General features: G+C 42.3%; 1 protein-coding gene across 2 annotated transcripts; it reads right to left on the reverse strand.

Moving 5' to 3' along the window:
• Positions 1-2,902: 2,902 nt before the first annotated feature.
• Positions 2,903-15,822, reverse strand: tmem229b (transmembrane protein 229B). 2 transcript variants are annotated; one of them, XM_084568606.1, is made up of 3 exons: positions 15,030-15,822; positions 6,844-6,915; positions 2,903-6,199 (listed from the first exon to the last, which is right to left on the reverse strand). In XM_084568606.1, exon 3 carries the CDS (start codon positions 6,142-6,144, stop codon positions 5,551-5,553), a length of 594 nt encoding a protein of 197 aa, XP_084424732.1. In that variant the 5' UTR covers positions 6,145-6,199; positions 6,844-6,915; positions 15,030-15,822; the 3' UTR covers positions 2,903-5,550. The 2 variants fall into 2 exon arrangements, with proteins under 2 accessions (XP_084424732.1, XP_084424731.1); XM_084568605.1 differs by lacking the exon at positions 6,844-6,915.
• Between the last annotated feature and the right edge of the window lie 4,200 nt (positions 15,823-20,022).

The following is a 20,022-nucleotide window of genomic DNA, read 5'->3' on the forward strand; positions in this document are numbered from 1 at the left end:
GCATTCGCTCATTCACACGTCAAACAAGTTTCCCCTCAATGGAGAGCGCTTTTTTTTTTTCACTGGCTCAGATTCAGTGGAAATGCAAATGTTAAGGCCTCGCCTCCATTTGATGGGACTATTCATTTTGTCAGCTCGCACTGCCGACCAAACCTCCGCATCCTAACCCGCACTTCCACCCCCTACGCCCTTACTGACGCTCGGCAAATGCACCATGACGCTGTCACTCGCACCACCGCTCTACAATGTCGACCAATTCAGCTGTCCAGCAGACTTTAAAAAAGAAAAAAGCACACTATCATCCCTTCACGTATGCAGACATGCAGCTAGTTTAGTGAATTCAATAACTCTAAGGAAAGTACTGAACGGGTTTCTGAAGTAAATCATTTTTGGCCTTAGTTAATGTAATGTAATGTTTTGGCCTTTGCAAATCTGCAAATTCATCCCGCTGGCCAAAGTAGACCCACCCCTGCTTCAAGGCATCCATGCACAACAAAATCCCACGCTTTAATTGCCTCTCCTCAATATATAGTCAATCGAGGTACGTGCACTTGACGATTTCCTGCTAAGCAAACTTTCCACCTGACACAAAGAACAATAAAGTCACACAAGAAAAAGCCTGTGAAACTTAACCCTCGACACACACTCGCAAAACAGGCCTTAGAATCTGCCCCGGGGGAGGACGCTTGTCATCTGCGGCGCACAGATTACAGGTTGTGAATCTCCATATTTGGAGTGCGAGTGACTTGATTGGAGGAGGCGCCGTGAAGCCACATGCTGACAGTGCCAAATGAGGCAGAGCCACAGCAGCTTTGTGCCATTAGCGCAGCAAAGTGTGCGAAGTGGAAACGCCCTCGCGCAGGTAACTAGGCTCTTGTTCTTGTGGAGGACCCCGGGGGCCTGCGAGGGACTCGCATCAAGCTAAAAGATTTGACAAGGCACGTTAATGACCCAGATTCTTACTACCTGCTGCAAGGTGTGGCAGCAGATGAGGGCGGAGATGGAATTTTGATGGATTTTTTTTTTTCCCTTGACGCGTCCTTTTTAAAACAAATAGAAATCTGGCAGCACAGCATTATAAAAATAAAAAGTTTTATGTAATACCAAAGTCACAGTCAGCCATGAACAGGTTAAAAACAAAGATGAGTTACCTCTTAATCTATCACGCTGGGTTCATAAAATCTCACAATTGTGCAACATATAAAGGTGTATTTTAATCCAGTCTTTGCCCTGCTGCTTAGAAAGCAGAGTCATAAAACCAGTCACCTCGACAAACTCATCTTTAAATGCAGACTGATGACTCAGGATCAACCTGTGTCCACAAGCTGCAGGATCAAGGCTGGTTTTGTCTTTGTCGGTCAGAAAGAGCCATCATGTGGTCGGGTTAATGTACTGCAGCTTAGGGAAGGAGCTGAACATGATTATGTGTTTACTACCAATAAACTAAATGCACTATAGTACCTCCATAGTAAATATGACATCATATAACCGATACCAAGATTATTGATTATCTAACTGAACTTGTGAGTGTTACAGGCGGGTTAAAACATTTCTATTATGTGCACTTGAAGTCACTGCTACCTGAATATGCAGCAACTTTTTTGGTTCAGAAAGAAATATTTCATTGACTTTAGGATGCTCCTTTTTAAAAATTTAGCAACTTTAACATTAATGATCCCAAGAGGATGAATCCTACTGACTTTGGGAGCCCCTTCAGTTTTACACTGGCAACACCAGTTGACACATTTAACATTATAATATTTACATTTAACACTGAGTATTCACTGAACGTATCAAAAAGTGGTTAATTCGCACGTTAATGTTTTATTCTGAGCATATTAGCATGCTAAAGTTAACCTTTAGCTGTGAGCAACACTAGCATGAGTAGCACTGGAGTCAGCCGTTAGTCTAGGAGCCGTTAGCGCCCCTAATGTTGTGTTCGTTGATAATAAATGTCACTTTTCGCAAAATTATTAGCCAACGCTACTTAGCTAACGACATCGTGATATCGCTAAAGTTATTGCAAGAGTTGGCAATATCGGTAGATAACGTTATAAGTTTAGCTAGTGTTAGCTAACATTAGCTATGTGGCTAGTGTTGGCTAACATTAGCTATGTGGCTAGCGTCAGCTAACATTAGCTCTAACATTAGCTATGTGGCTAGTGTTGGCTAACATTAGCTATGTGGCTAGCGTCGGCTAACATTAGCTCTAACAGTAGCTATGTGGCTAGTGTTGGCTAACATTAGCTCTAATATTAGCTATGTGGCTAGTGTTGGCTATGTGCTAAAGTAGTCTCTCAGGTACATTCTCTCTGACAAAGCTAACCGTCAGTTTCGCCCTTTCTACATCGGTATCATCCCTATTTAATTATTCATCATGTTAGGAGGAAGTCAGGTAATTTTGAAAATGCTCACCGTTGTTCCGTTTTTGTTTTGTTTTTTCTCCAGTTTCCTCAGTGTCTTAATTAACCACCGGCAAGAAAACATTTAAAAAAGGTTGACTGGTGTGAACTATTGACTGGATATAGAAACAAAACAGGAAATGTTTTTTTTTTTCCATCATAAATTTGATTATTCACGTCAAATTATGTCATCTCTTCGATTCATTAACATATTTTTTCCATAGGATAACATTCAAATATGTCAAATGTCATTTAATATCCTGGTGAATAGAAGCGTAAATGATAATTGAAGTAGTTGACTGTAATGAAAGCTACACTTACAAACCATGGGTATTTTTATCCAGTAGCAAAAGGGTTTTGTACAAATAAAGCAACAAAAAAAGTTATTAACAGGCAGAAATAAAAAGACGTTCAATGACAAACGCATTTTATGATCAAATAAAGACATTTAATCCCAAAGACTGATAAATTATACATAAACATAATCAAAGTGAGTGATATATAGTACAGTCATTTCACTAAAAACCTGTACATTTTCATTTTTAAAAAAACAAACAACAACAAATATTACAGTACATTGGGGCTAATAATCAGCAGGATAAAATCTGTTTGGAGGAGACATTTTTGGACATGCACACTCGAGGTAAAAATACCAGAGAATCATTTCAGGTTTAACATACTGTACATGCACATACGCGGACAGAAACCGTGTCTCCGTTCAACACACTCACCTAATACTCCTCCACTTACATATTGCAGAGAATACATTTAGTTTTGCATGTGATTTGTTCGATCAAAGCGGAGAGGAATCGGATAAAGATGCATATTAGTGCTCTCAGTGTAGTTTAGAGGAAGCCTCTATTGCCTTTAAGCCTTTTTGGTTCATGTATAAAATAAGAATGATTAAAATTAAAATGTGATAGGTTAAAAAGATCTTCTGTTTCGTTGATCTTTATAAATTTGTGTACTTTACATTTCTTTTCAATAAAACTAGTTTTTGAGGTTTTAAGATAATTCACTAGGTGGCAGCATTTCTTCTGTGATGTTGAACTTCCTTCTGTCGTCCACAATCAGGACACACACAGGGACACATTGAGAGGAAAACACTGCAATTCATTGTAGCCACACCAGTGAAGGTCACACATTTAGTGTTGTGCAAAGATGGATTTGGGCCTATATCTTTAAAATTTTTACATATATAAGTCTGAGTTCATTTATTGTCAGCACAAAATGTTAAGATTACGTCAACAATGCATGTTTTATCCTGCGGAGCACTTTTTTAGCGATTATATTTCCATCTGAAGTGCGTTTCCGATCCTATGGTGCCTTGGAATCAATGTAAAGAGTCCATCCCTTTTTACACTTGAAGCAATAGCACCACATCCATTGATTCAGGCTGGCAACTTGATCTCTAAACCTCCAAAGTAGAAAGAGTCTCAGGATACAGTTCCCCCCGTAGAAGCATTAGTGTATGTGCGACCTGCTTGGAGTTACGACACCGGTGCTTGTCAGTTTACATTTAAACCCAGAAAATCTGAACCGTTTCTGTTTGTTTTGAGGACCAGCTTGTATCCTATCTGTCTTACATGTCAAAGTCCAACATAATACCGCACAGGTTATTATTCACCAAGGAGAGGAACAAGCAGCAGATTTCATTTTAACCAAAATATGACAGTTCCTTCAATAAATTATCGCTAAAAGTCTGCTGTTTATTTCCTCTCCTTCACTTCACACATTTGTCAAACGAAACACAAAGGAGAGAAAGTCGAAGCAAAGAAAATCTACAGAGCAACAACCTTTTGAAAATATGCTCCGGGGGGATAACATGTGCCTTGTTTATGTATATTCAAGTCAAAAACCCCCAGATATGCCAGCTTTGGCTATTTCCCATTCAGTTGTCACTCATAAAAATTGTGTGGCAGCACTTTCACAATCAACAAAAAGAAAAGAAGAGGAAATGTAAACTGTGAACTGATTTGACAGGAATGACCACTGGCTTCTAGGGTGACCTTAGGAAATCTGAGGTGACATTAAAGCACACAAAATGGACATGAAGTGAGTCATGAGGGGGTTTGTTGAAAAACTGCACGGAGGAAATGACCAAGCAGTCTGTTTTCTTCATGCTGATGGTCATACTCATAATCACAGAAAGGCATCCCTGCTATTATGTTAAATGGACTGCATTTTTTCTGCATTTAGCTGGCGTAAAAACACACAGAGAATGTGGAGAGGCTGCCATGCATGGCCCGGGAGCCGCTCGCCGGGAGCAGTTTGGGGTCCGGTGTCTTGCTCAAGGACACTTCAACATGCTGACAAAACAAGAAAAACTCGACCCTGACAACTGGCAGCTGTACCGCCTGAGCTACTTGTCGTTCTGTACACACACACAAGCGTCCAAGGGACACGCAGTATGGCTGCTGAATGCGCTCTGTAAAAATGTATATTAATACTGGAAGACAATTTGTTTCTCATGCATTTTTTTTTTTTTTTTTTTTTTCAGGCATTGTGGGTATTCACTAAAACATTCTTCATGACGTAAGCTGACACGTTGCTCCTGGGTGGACTGGTTTGTTTTTAAAGAGCATTTTGTAGCTACAGTACTACAGTACTTTGAATAATATTAAAGGACAATATGTACATTTTAAAAAGGACAATTCACAACTGCAGCTACTTTTTTTATTTAGATTTCTATGCAGCAAGCATTCTGCTTTTTTTTTTTTTTTAATAGACTGATGTGCGTTTAAAAAGCAGAAATACTGTACTTGTTCCAGGACAATACAATTGGATTCTGGGACAGGAGAGATTGAAAGTGTGTTCCTGATCTCCTTAAGGTCAAGCCCACATGGAAATGGGTGGGTGAGTTATGAGATGCAGTAAACACAGCAGCATGGAGTTACTGTGCCTGTGTGTTAACAGTAGAGGACACAGTGAGTGATTTGGGCAATCGAAGGCCCGGGTTAGGCGTTCTGTTCTGTTCTGATACTCTTTACACCTCTGCATACCAGCCCAGTGTAAATAGCTGTCTGTCTCCGCCCCATACACCTTTAAGGGGGAGGACTGCTTATGGAAAGTGGCTGAGGAAGGTCGAGGAGGTGTAGCTGAGTGATTGGGCTGGTTTCAGATTCTGTCCATCCGTGTTTTTGTTGGTTCATTCGCCTTTAAGATACCCATTAGCATTACTTCCCATCCCTCTGCTTCTCTCTCGTCTCCGCCCAGCTCCCAAAGTTCCTCCAGCTCCTCCGCTTCCAGCATCTAACCGATGGTTTGACCAACCGTCCTCCGGCCCCTCGTGGAAGCGCAGCCGCAGCGTTTTGCGAATGACCAGGCGCTCCACGATGAAGGAGGCGCAGAACCAGGGCACGGCGTACTCAGCCGTGATCAGTCCCATGAAATTGTAGCGGAACTCGGAGTAGTCCCAGGGGCAGGCGTTGAACTGGCGCAGCAGCAGCCCCGTGCCAAACTCCCACAGGTACGTCCATAACGTGTAGATGATGCAGCGCAGCAGCACGGGGCAGCGGCCGCGCAGCTTCAGGTACATCCGCTCCACGATGAGGATGCAGGTGCCGTAGATGAAGAGCGCCCACACGCTGGTCACACCGGGGAACTTCCAGTTGCAGTTGACCACAAACTCCCAGGCGGCGGTGAACATCACCTCGCAGAAGTAGCCGTGGATGGCGTAGAGGTACCAGCGCGACAGAGCCGTCAGAGGAACGGGAGCCTCTGTGGTTTCCAAGGTGACCATCCTTCCTCCTCTCAGTTTCACTCAAGCTTCTTGTAGATAAAGATAAGATGCAGATCTGGGGGAAAAGCGGAGAAAGAAAGGCGTAAGAAACTTATCAAACTCCACTTTTGATACTCTTTGTAGTTGCTATTTTTTTCTGCTATAGCCAATCATTTAAGTGTCTGTTTCAGGAAATAGACTATAAAAGAGCAAGACATCAGATAAGAAGATGCCCCCCAACAACGTTTGTTACAGTGATACTCAGTGAAAGAAATCAGATTCTGGTTTCAGTTATTAAGTGACTCATTTATCAGACCCACATAGGTATTTTTGTCTGCACTGCAAATGCATATATTTGTTTAGCTGAATATAAACTCTATCTGAGCAGAGTGTTCAGACAGTATCACAACCTCCCTCAACACATTCTTCAGGTTCAATCTGTCAGACAGAAAGTGTGCATTGTACTCCACTTCTAGCTCTTTTTACATTAGTCAAACAACTACTGGTGACACTTTTCATGCAAACAAATCAATGTCTTCTTGGAGAGAACGATACTCTACCCCTCACTCATCTATTAAGGGCAGCTTTTCACTCCACCTTCCAATGTGGCCATGACAAACGGGAGCGTGAGCAGACATCAAGTCTTAAAGTACGGTCTTATCGCCTGTGTCTGGTTCAAAAATGTTCTAAGTCTGCGGGAAAGAAAATAACTGTTCATACCAGCAGGTGGCAGTAGTCTGTAGCTGTCATTCAAAAGGGAAAACCAGAAGAGCTAACTATTAGCTGTGAGACCTGGAAGATAAGAAGAGCTAGAGTCTGTGGTTCAATTTAGATTAGATGAAGATGTTAAGAGCTGTTGTTTGCTTTCTTTCATCACATCAGTTTCTCTTCTTGTGATCTTGCAGGAGAGTCTGCAAACACAGATGCTCATCGATCATGGCCTGACTCCGTCAAATGGACAATACATCTTGGTGTGTCACAGCCTTTAAGAACCAGCTAAGAAAGAAGTGGACGCACTGTTCTGGGGCCTGCAGCATGAAACTTCACCAGCTTTTCTCTTGATTAAGTTTCGCCAAATCGGGCTGTGCAGAAATCTTGAGGATTACGACTTTAATTACAAATGATGCCAAGCCATAGCGGAATTAAAGACAAGGCAGTGGAGCTCTAGTGACATCTGAAAGATTAAATCTGAGACTGGGGGGCTAAAGAGCACTTCAACTTTGTGGCATACCCTCATGTCGATGCTATTTACTGACTGAAGGGGTTCTTATGTAAGGTATAGCTCTGTCATCTGACTGCCTACATCATGTGCTTCTATTCTAAATCCTGCTGCTTGACACACACAGGCTTTGGTATCAGGTATCAGAAGGCCCACGCAGGGTCTTATCGCTCCTCCATATATCACAACACATGTCCAATAAGAAAACAGCCATGGCGAAGAGCATCATATACTGACGAGTTCAAAGGCCGCGCAGGTCGTAAGGCCGCCAAGTATATATCTTCCACTATACAAAGCCTCCAGAGGAAACTGTGTCAGAACAGCAACCATTACACAATGGATCATAACTGCTCTGTAAAATACGAGCTCAGAGAGGTTAGGAGTACAAAAGCTTGTTTGAAGAACAAAAGCTGATTTTTTTTTTTTTTTTTTTGGCTCGTTTTGTCTTCAAAGGCTGGCCGGGGCCCAGACTGAGTCCATGGGGATTAGCACATTTCTCCCAAACAAGGAACAAGGGTTTCATGTGAGGAACTGGGCCAAAGCGATGGACCAGCTGACCTCCCTAAACCCCTTATACCATCTTTTCACTGGCTCCCTGGGAAACTCTCTCCCTCTCATCTGTCCAAGCAGGACTGGGTCAATCAGTATTTTTGAAATCTTGTGCGCACAACGCTTTAATCAGAACTGGATGAGGACGACATAGAAGATAAGATTACGGTTACAGTAAAGCCTACTGAACTGACTCTTTCTGTGACTTTTATGAGGAAATTAATTAGTTAATCAACAGAAAGGTAATTAGGTTACAGCTTCTTAAACGGCTCTGAACTACCGATAAATAACATGTGAATTGCTTTTTTTAAGTGGATTGTATTTAGACTGAGCCAGGCTACCAGTTTCCATCCGTTTCCACTCTCTGTGCTAAGCTAACATGCTGCTAACCCTATATTTACCCTTCTATCATGAGTGTTGTATGAATCTTCTCATCTGACTCTCAAATGTCTTAAGACAATGAAACTATACCTGTAAACCAACAGCTAAATAATATTTGTTCTGTATCAAAGCACTGCCGTGATGGATTCAAGCGCTCCGTTCCCCAATCTGTTTCCCACCTGGTGTTTCCACTCTCCTCCCCCCCCCCCCCCCCCCATCCCCATCTCTCACCCGAGGATCACATGCCTCCATTCTCTCCGCACACTATTTTTTCCTTTCACAGTTCAGTTCCCCCCTTCTCTCTTTCTCCGCCGCCTGCACAGACACCGCTTGTTCTGCAGCCACACGCCCACTAAGCTGCTAATGATGAAAAATCTGGACTGCACTATTTGGCCGTCTAACACTCAACCTCCTGCCAAAAACCCTATAGACACACTCAGGGGTGGAAGACGAGGTTTGAGATGAGTGCTGGTGTGGTACAACAAATCCTAATGTGCTTTGCTCCGTCTGTAATCTTGTTGGATGCTACTCCTTTTATCTCTGATATAAAGTACGAGGTCAGTGAATTATTATTTTAGAAGAAGTGGTGCTAGGTCATACTGTATCGGCTTTAGATAGCAAGAAATAATAATACACTGCAAGAACTGACAAACCGTGGGCAGCTTCCTTCTCTCCAGTCTCTTTTTACTTCTGCTTTAACCAATATTCAATATCCATTAACATGCGTCTCATTTATCTCGCTATACATCTTGACTTCCTGTCAAAGGCCTGTTCTCCCACTGAGGTGTTTGGCAGCCTCTCCTAGCCTTTATATTGTGTTTTAAGACCTCGTCAACACAGGTCAGATTAAAAGAATTTAAGCATATATGTGTCCAGAGCATCGCCGTAAGAGAGGAAACGGGTTTCAACACTTTGACCGCTTTTTTTTTCTGATGAAGTTAACATGAGGAACTGGAAACCAAAGGGCAACATCCTCTTTGCTGCAGTAATAAATATGTTTAAGATGTGGCATGAAAGCACAGGCAGTAACAACAACGAAACTATTCAGATTGATGTTTTGAGGCATGAAAACACTTATATCACATCCAATCCTTTTATTTAGCTTCCATGTAAGGTTGAAATCTCTGATCAGGATTATATTCAGGCAGGCTGAGGTCCATGTAAACACAGCCAGTGTTGCCTGACCTTTTTTGCTGCTCACTCTCTCCCCTCTTTTGCCCATTTTTAGGCAAACAGTAGGGATCTCACAGAATATCAGGAGATAGAGATATCAGTGATGACACCTACAAAGGTCCCAGGCTGGACTCAAACAGGTTTCTGAGATGAGACTGTCAGCATCTTAAAACCCTGAGCTGACAGTACACCCCTGCCTAACCTTTAGATGTGTGTATTGAGGCTCATCTATTGACTTGTAGCCTCAGCATGACACAGTTCACACACCGGGTGCCATTTGATTCTGCTGTTGTTGCAGCCGTTGTAGGATATCGCCCACCGGCCCGCCACCCGACCGCCTCTCTCATCGGGCCCAAGTATTGATCAGTGCGGCTCCTGCCAGCACCCGCTGCGGCGACCCGCCTCGCCAATGCCATCTATTGAACCCCGCTACGGGACATCACAGTTTGATGGTGATCAGAATGGCAGATGTGGCAGAGCTGCCTGCTTTGTAAACCTCAGGATGACCACGGGGGGACACAATACAGGCACGGAGGACGTCTCTGGACTGAGAGAGGGGGGAATCCAACAGCAGGGTGCCAGGGGTCCGTCTGAGGACGCGGTGGGTAGACACCAACAGTGTCTTTTAAATGAAACAGAAAGGGAAAGAGCGAGAAGAACGAGGTTTTCAGTGGCTGAAACCGCAGCACGCCGACAGTATGCTGACAGCTGTGATGTCTGACACCGTGATTATACCAGAAACCTAATGCATCGCAGACCTCACAGCGCAACATTAATCCCCGTTCATTCACTGTGACTCGGTGACTCTGGCTGTGGCACAGATCCCAGGCCTACGCAGCCTATTAGAAGGTCACTTTGGGAGGCTGCGGTGTAGCGTAAAGAAAACCAGCAGTATCCGATGCAGCTAAGTGCCAGTGACCAAGGTGACCTGACCACTGCTGCAGCTCCAGTGATGGAAACAACACCTACAATGAAAATATTGTAGATTTAAATCTAATATTTCCATTCTGTACTTGGTATTATGAAATATACAATATAGTGATTAACTGAGAGGATTAGCCACTGATCCTAAAATATAAAGTCATTTATAAAAGGAGGGAATCCAAACATTTGGAGGGCTCATCTTCTAAAATGTGACTTGATTGATGAGCCAATACTTTCAAATAATTCCACTGCCACTTCTCCCGACCCGAAAGCCGTTAAACTGCCGTGACCTCTACAGTCAGCACTAACTCATCCGGATCAAATTCGCCTCGTTGTGCGCGTGGTGAGCAGGTGATTGAGTGAGAGGTGCAAATCAAGTGAGGCGTCAAGAAGGAAAGAAACGAAGGGGTTTCGGGGTGGATGAGGTAGCAGAAAATAAATGGATCCTCATCAGTTGCAGAGACATTTTAATCACCACCAAACAGCAAGCTGGCACTCACCCTGATCAGCAACGCGTCTACCCTCTCCACCTGTCTCTGGCAAAGAGGAGCTCTGACATAAAACAAAGAAATATCCTTGAAAAGAAATACTGATGTTATCAAGACAAATCTAAGAGGACAAAAAGGTCCATAGCTGCTGGCGACACAGAGTGATTATCAGAAGCTTCTTTGGAAGGACTACTTAGAAACTAGTTTTAGCCTTGAGTCTCTGTGAACTGTTCATTCATTACTGGTGCATTTTTACATCAAAATGTGTTACATAAAAAACATTTATGATGACTCATATTGAACTCGAGGGCCTCTTTACATAAATATATCCAATCAAATATCATTTTAGTTCCATAGAAAACCCCACCCATCTTCATAAAACTTCACCAAACTATTAGCGAGTCGACAGCAAACAGAACGACGTCAAACTGGGACACGCTTGTTTGAATTACAGGTGGCAACCCCGCTTTATTTACATTTCTGAAGAACGTGACCGAGGAGGAATTTATGGATTTATTCACGTGTGGGCGGGGAAGGTGTGGGTGAAGGTGAACAGTCCAACAGCTCCTCACAGCTCCTCCTGTCACACTGTACAGCATTCCCTATATCAGGCTTGCTTTTTTTTTTCCCCAATTCAATCGAATGTCAGGGGTTTGATTTCTCTTTCACGACTAAGGCTGCCTTCAAATGGAACTTGTGAGCTCATGGTGGGCACGTGGGAACACTCTGTACACTAAAATGCTTGCCGTTCAAGATGTAACCAGAGCTGTAAGAGTTGTGAGGACGGAAAATGAAGCCACCGAGGCTAACTTTAAGTATTCTTGCTTTCAAAACAAACAAACAAACCAAAAACATTAATAATCTGATTACTGACCGATCAATTACGTGACAAATCCTTTCAGCTAAAGCTGCCAGGAGAGGACAAGATCCAACACTACATTTTCTTTCCAGCTGGTTTTGTTTTAATGTGTAATTGTAGTCAGAATAAAGGTTGCATTTCAGGACACTTTAAAGTCAGTTGATAACTACCTATCCCGTTTAACTCACCACATTCTCAGCACACATCCCCCTACCCCTCCAGTCGGGAGCCCCCCTCCAAGGCCTGTAAAGTATCTGACTATTACAAAGAAGTAGAGCTCCCAATAGAGCTGGACGGATGCCATAAGAGCCGAGACTAAAAGCCTGGACGCAGCACAGCCAACAGAGGCTCATATAACTTTATAGTGGGCATCCTTTCTATAGCTGCAAGGTGAAAGCCTGAACAAAACAAGGAGAGAGCTGGGGGAGGAGGAGGACTTTACATAAACAGAGTGGTGCGCTCTGAGGGGTTCATGTCCAAAAAGACAGTATTGATTCGGAATGAGTAAAATCTGAGGTCATCATCAGAGGCTTTTAACTTTTCGTTTTCTAATGTAGATGTGGATGCATATTTTAAACCTTTCATCACATGCCGTCTCTTCCAGCTATTTGGAGGCGTGTCACATTTAAATTTAATACATTTCTGACCTTATTTTAACACTCAAGCTTGTTTAAGTGACTCACTCTCCTCGTCTGGGCACTGTACTTGCATTACAAATAAGTCTTTCGAGGTTGTCTCGACAGCCCAGAGCTATAGGAAGCTGAGCAAGTAACTGCTGCATCTGGAGGAGCCTCTAAAAACGATTGGCAGTTAGATTTTTTCTGAATAAGATCATTAAGTCAAGATGTATTTTGTCATTTAAACCATAGAATGACTATACTACATAAATATATAAAGTATTATACTATAATTTAGACTGAATGTAAACATTATTTCGAACATACACGCCTAAAATGTGTGCTGGTTTATTGGTAGATAAATTAAAAGGTAAAAGGAATATTCTTACACTCCCAGAGCTGCTCTCGGTTGAACTCATGGCTGAGCACATAAATAGCTGAGGAGGAAACAGGAGAGCCCGACAGAGAAGAGCATTCGAACCATAGCTCGTTCCCCAGGTACGCTTGTCTGTCCAATTGTATCATGACGAGGGATTTTCAAAGCTAATCGACCATCTACCAACAATAAGCACTTTAACCTTTGCATTATGCAGACTTAATGTAACAATGAGGAGTGTGTCTGGTCATCCTGGGGGAAGGCAGCATGTTGTGTTGCAACATACTCTGACTTTTAATCTGTGAAGCTAAGCTCAAAGGGGGGGAAATCTTTTTCTCTGGAACTTATTATTGCCTCTCTGTCACTTTCCCCATCTGTCCGTCTCCTTATCACCCAGTACGTTTCCTCAGAATTACTTTTATGCACACGTCTCTTCTCTTCACCCCCTGATGCTCATTACGGCTCTTGAGTACTTTGCAGTTTAATGAAAGACCCTAAGATGCACGAGCTAAGCCCTCTGTCCTCAACAGCACGTGGGTCGTGCCCTGTAGATTAGAAATCTTGGGAGCAGCTGAAGAGAAAGCAGGAGATTTACTGACATGGTCATCATGGTGCCACAGAAAGCAATGCCTCTAATGGAAGGGATGCGTGCGGACTTTAATCTCCGATCAGACAAAGAAGCTTTATAATCAATCGCTGACAATGCATAATTGATGCCGGCTGCCGTGCGGAGGTTTTAGGGGAAAGAGATGTTCAAAAAAACAAAAACAAAAGGGGTTCAGTCACCTGCTTTGGAAGTGAAATATTGACAGTGGCACTTGTTTATTTGGCAAAATCAAACGGAAAAATGTTTCATTTTTACCTAAATTCATAAAATTTTAACAAAATTATGAAATATTCAACACTTGAAAAACAATCTTCATTCAAAACTGTCTCCAAACTATAAAAAATACCTTAGCATGTGCACACTGCAAATCCTTACATCTGCTGAAAGGAAGTACTGGCTTCCAATTTTTACTTTTAATTGTGGTATTTATGTTTTGTGTGTATTATGCTTGCACAGTACCGAAATAAAGTTTATCATTGTTGAGACAGTTATTAGTATCTTCAAACACAGAGAAAACATAGCTTTTCTCCCACTCAGTAATATTTTTAAACAACTGATCACCTCTTATAAAAAGACACAGTGAATCTACTTTATGTAGAAAATGAGACGTGAAGACTCGAGTTAAAATAAGAAGGAGCAAACAGGCCCATTTCTACCACTGCAATAATTGAGATTTAATGTCCACACAGTGGAGGAATGTCATTCTTTAACAGCGGCGTCTCTACTAAGAGGTCATTTTGAGATTCCTTGCTGTGAAGGCTTGCTGTGAGGTTTATAAATAGGATCAAACTGTCAATACAGTCGGCGTAAGGCTGAGGGAGGATAAAGGTCTACAGAGGCAGCAGGGATTATCTTCCCCCAAAATGATAGTGAACTGCAGGCCTTGTGTGGAATAAATCGATGAGGGGTTTTTATTTCTTTCTTTTTCTTTTTTTTTTGGAAATGCAAACCTCCACACTGCACCATCATTTTCTGCATCCACAATTGTGACCACGTTGCAGAGCTGAACTCATGACAGGAATGAACCGGGCACACAGGATAAACTCCACGGGCTGTAATTACGCTAGATGGCCAAAGTCATCTTGTTTCGTCCCTGGAAGCTGAACGCCAGTGCGCAGGCCCGGCTGCTGCTGCTGCTGCTGGGACTCCGCTGCAGCATCACGCCTCCTTCCCTACTGAGCAGTGCGGTTATCCTTTAACACTAAAAAAATACTCGTAACAATAAATCTCACCTGAAATTCACCGCAGGAGACTTGACAGCACTTTTATAACCCTTACAGAGCACAAGGAAGACACGTTTAAACACGCAGGCTGCAGATACGGTGCAGCTTGCATCACCGGTTTTCCATATTTTAACAGGTGTAACAGCGCGACTGTATACAAAACATGCCGAGTAAAGAGAAATGCAGCCGGTTATAAGACGAAAATGTGCAGCTGTGTATTTTTATATATAGATAACATTATGCTGAATTTGGGACACAGTCAAAAAGAAACCAACCTTGCACAACTGCCAACTTGCGGGCAAACACTCAGTAAGGATAACCGGGGCGACAAGCGCGAAATAAATTCAGAAAAGCTGCAAAATTCATCACTGAAAAGACGAATAATGATAAATACTGTTGCCACGAGTAGTCATTCTTTCTGTCACTTTGGCTACACGTCGCTGTCGGCTCCAGCAAACCGACACATGAATCATCCTCGGTTTGTTTTTACCTTTCAGACCGAGCTCTGCGGTGTCTCCCTCAGCGCACAGGCCGGACGATCAAGCGCGTCTCCCGGTGAGGCTGTCCTGCATGTCTCGGTGGCCGTCGTCCGCCGCCTCGTCAGTTGTCCGCGGCTTCTCCTTCACACCGTCTCTGCTCTCCGAATTGGAAATTGACACATTTTACTTCACTGCAGCAGCAGCGGCGGCGGCGCCAGCAGCACATGCTCAGAGAGACTCTCGCCGCGCTTGCATCTTTGGTTAACCGTTTCTTCCCCGTGGCTCAGAGTGCAGTCAGACCTCCACACGCTGGGCTAGTCCGGTGGTGGAGGTCAGTGACTTCGTGTGGAAACTCCACACAGTTTACTGGATTATGTTATAAACACGCACACCAAATCGTTTAGCTTCTACGTCCCACTAATATAGCTAGATGTACACACGTATAAGTTGTCCCATAAATGAATAAAACAACATTTTGAGAAAATAAACCCTACTCGGCCGTCGTGCTAAGCTAAACTAGCTAGCTAACGAAGCGTCAAAAGACATCCGTTCGTTCGGGAAGAAGCTAGCTAGTCACAGCTAGCTTTGTTTAGCAAACGCAGGAAGCGGAAACAACTAGCCTGACTTTATCTAATATTGTCACCTAAACCCACAAAGGCTCCCCAATTAACTCTTAACTCTTTTCAATTTATTTCAAAATCTAAATTGTAAGATTGAGAAAGAACCACTAGCGATATGAAGGCGGTTGGAAGCGGTTTTACCGTGTTGCTAAGCAACGGCGTTTTCTTAGGGATTAGCTAACTGCTAAGCTAACCAAAAGGCCTACACAATTCATACTGGTTTATTTCTTGTGTTTTTGTTTGTTTGTTTTCAAATAATTTATTTATTTATTTATTGGAAAAACAGATTTTAAAAAATGTCTAATCAAGAGAGGCCAAACCAGGGTTAACTTGTGTGTGGGCTGGGACAGCACCATATAGCTAACCTAGGATAAAGTCCTACCTTGCTGTGTTTTCTAAATTTAAGTGTAAAAATAACAATGAACTCTTGGTCAATTAGTTTGGTTCTCCTCACAATAAATGTAGTGGGTAAATCCAGTCAGGAGAAATAAAAATTGGTTTATTTATCAGGGTACAAGCTAATCTAGTTTAGCGGAGAAGCCGCTGCTGCACGGTGGAAATTAATACTTAGTGCTACTTACAGGTCATATGTGTTTGGTTTCACTTGTGCTCTGTTTTTAGGAGGTTTTAATTTGTCCTGATACAGAAAAATACGTACAAAACAAAATAGTGTCTAATGATTTCTTCCCACATTCAAATAAACGTGTGTGTAGCCCTTCAACCTGACCATTTAAAGTGTGCAACACGCTGAAGGTAGCTGATCCTTTAGTGTCTGGTAAAAAATATATTTAATTCACAGAAACATACTCAGTACTCGAACATTTCCAAACACCCATTGTTCCTCTTTCCTGCTGAAACTTTTGATCTCAGACTTTCAAGAACTTTAGAGAAGATGCATGCTGTCCTCACACGGCCTTTCAGACTCAGACTTATTCTCTCTAGACGTGCAGCAGGATTAATATTTTAGGAGTGAAGAGGTGTGAACCGTCACACGTATCCAGTGACACTCGCCCTACCTGTTTGCTTTAAAAGGTCAGGCGTGGTGTTTATCAGGTGTGAAACACCTGAGAAACTTGCACATGACATCACTGCACTTTGTCAAGCTATGTTCTTCTGAAGGATTAGGCCAGGTGCAGCCGCTATAGTCTTTGCGAGACATCTGATTTAATGCATGCAAAGTTTCTTTTTCCAATTTTGTGCACCGCCCAAAGCACGACTCGTGAAATATGCAACAACAAAAAGGAGATTAAACCACATTATGTACAATAAAACTGGGTGCATATTAGGGATGCACCGATCCGATATTGGTATCGGGTATCGGCCCCGATATTGGAAAAAATAGCTGGATCGGGTATCGGTAAAATTAACCGATCCACGGGCCGATCCAGTTTTCTTTTCTTTTCTTTTCTTTTTTTCCTTCGTCGCAGCAAATCCTTCGTCATTCGTTAGCAGCATGGTGGAACGAGTTGGAGATCCTGTAGTAGTCCACTAGGTGGCGGTATGTCGTAAAGATATGATCCGCCATTAAACAGAAGAAGAAGAAGAAGAACGAGCTGGAGCGATTAACATGGAGCGAGCGAAAGAGTCGGGTGTGTGGAGGCATTTCACGGGTTATATTCTCAGGTTCAGCTGCTTTTGTATTTTGAATTCCTGCAGTACTTTGCACTTAATATACCGTATTTTCCGCACTATAAGGCGCACTTAAAAGCCTTTAATTTTCTCAAAAAACGACAGTGCGCCTTATAATCCGGAGCGCGTTATATATGAATTCATTCTGGTTGTGCTTACTGACCTCGAAGCGATTTTGTGTCGTACACGGCGCTCACGGCGCTCAAAGCAGCACCGCTTGCAGCATTACGGCTACCGTAGTCAGGAGAATCACGGAGCAATGCTCAGCAATGCAGGACGAAGGCAGAAGCATTAAACGAGGTGAAAATCATTATAAATCGGGTCATGTCGAGAGCTGTAGTTACACGAAGGGAGTTTTTGTCGGTTCTGTACGCGCCAGCATGCGGGACTAGTAGTTCGTTTAATTACGTATTTTCCATAGCGTTTTACTTAACTATCTGGCGACAAACTGTGACATTCTTGACATGTAAAATCATTTTGTATTCTGAAAAACAACATATGTATAATCCAAGGCACAAGTCGATCGGGACCAGAAAATAATTTATCTTTCGCCATAGACTGCCGTTCATATTTTTTCAAAAGATAGGTCCCATAACCCGGAAGTAGAGGGGGCGGGACTTCGGCTCTCTTAATGCGCCTTATATATGAAAAAAGATCGAAAATAGACCATTCATTGACAGAGCGCCTTATAATCCAGTGCGCCCTATAGTGCGGAAAATACGGTATGTTTTATATGTTTACAGTGTTTGGTAACTTGTTTTGATTACTGTTTTGTTTCTACTACTACATTTTATTTATTTAAATTTATTTTAAGAAGTTTGATTACATTTTATTTTCAATTTGGATGCACAATTGTTCAAATAACAAATAAATAAGTGTTCAATACATTACATCTATGTTATTTTGTCTTAGTTAGGAAAGTCTGGTGCCTTTAGATTCTTCTACATGGTGGAAGGAAGGTATAAGGTGGAAGGTATGCAGTTTATTATATTAATTCAACGGTATCGGATCGGTATCGGGTATCGACAGATATACAAAGCCCAGGCATCGGTATCGGTATCGGGACTGAAAAAGTCGGATCGGTGCATCCCTAGTGCATATCCATTTTAAGCGGCCTTTCGGTAACAAGACTTTAAGGGCCACACTGTGACATTTGAAAAACTATTGTGTTATCTCTCAGTCAGCATCGACGGACAGAGGAGTGAACTGGAAGAGGCCGTTCCTCTACGATAAGTAGTATCTGCAGATACTATAAATATTGAGCCAGCGCATAAACAACCTTCAGAGTTAATAACGCAATGATCCCAAAGCTTCCGACAAGACCTGCTGCAAGGCTACAAAACAGATTCAAACATCCTCTCCATGATGTGATCTGTAACGGTAAATCCAGAATTATTTAAATCATTATATCTGCAAAGCACTAAATAAAACCTAACTATATGTCCATTTGGTTTCCTTTTGGTGCACTTCATATGGAAAAGTTCTAGTTTTTACCTTTTTATTGGGATTTATTAGCAATTGTTAACAACTAACATATTGTTCTCAGCCTTTAATTCTAGTTTTGTTTTGCGCATGTTAAGTTAGAAGCTCACTTTAATTTCTGAGCATCTCACATAGCCCCGTTTTGGGTAACTTCTGATACCAAGTCCCAAACAGAGACCACAGTGTTCAATATTGCACGGAACTCATTTGGATTATTTCAGTTTGGGACATAGGGAATAATGTGGTCATGTTTGATAACAAACCAATTCAGCATAATTTATGTATTTCCCCTTTGCTACAGCCAGCAACCACAGTCATTTGACACTGATCTCCTTCACTTCCCTGTTTTTCTTCCCATATTTAACCTGAGCCAGTGTCACTCCTCCGTGTGCGTATGCAGACCTGTTTTCCTGGATCGTGTCAGGGTCAGTCCTTACGCCACGGTGTTTTTGTTTTAGTTCACACCCAACATTTGCCTTCAGTTAAGCATCAAGTTGACATTAGCTTTCTTTTCTTTAATACCAGGAAACGGTCTTCTTCCATCAACGGCTGCTTTTCAATCAAAGGATCCAAGATTCGAACCGCTTACCAGCAACTTTTAGGGTTAATGTGCATTTTCTGATTTAATATTAATTTACAAACCTAAAACAAAACATAGTCAGTAGAGGTGTGAAATGGTTGTATGATCCTTATATGTAGGGGCATCTATCAACCTCTGTATGCACTGAAAGCTCCAAGATTGCGTCGGGACTTTGTGTGTTTGCTTTTCTTATTGCTAGCTGTTGTGCGCCCAGACTGACCTTGCAGTGAGTGGCAGTATCTTAAGAATAATTACCTTGACAGATTAAAAGACATATCTGGAGATCCTGATGTCTGACCCATTGTCTCTTTCCACTTATTTTGTAACTCTGTCTCGTCTGCATCTTATTTTGCCGCCCTCAAGTCGGGTTGTATCAGCGTGGATGGATATGTCGTATGGATGCTGGTATCATGCGGCAGCTCATGTAATCACTGGGAACAATATCAACTTAAATCTACTAATGAATAAACACACAGACGAAAGATTGGACGTAAAAAGCAGAGCTCACTCCTGCTTTTTTAGTTGTTTTCAGGCGTTTTCTTACAAAACATGTTCCTGTTGGTGCATTAAATCCTCTTAATACTGATAAGATATAAAGGAATCAGGAAAAGTTTCCATTGTTTTGCATATGAAGAACACTCGGTCCGGCCTGCGACACAGCGGACCTCGGCGCACAGACACCAAAAGAAGAGG

The sequence above is a fragment of the Chelon labrosus genome (assembly GCF_963514085.1).
Source record: "Chelon labrosus genome assembly, chromosome: 20".
NCBI classification, from domain to species: Eukaryota; Metazoa; Chordata; class Actinopteri; order Mugiliformes; family Mugilidae; genus Chelon; species Chelon labrosus.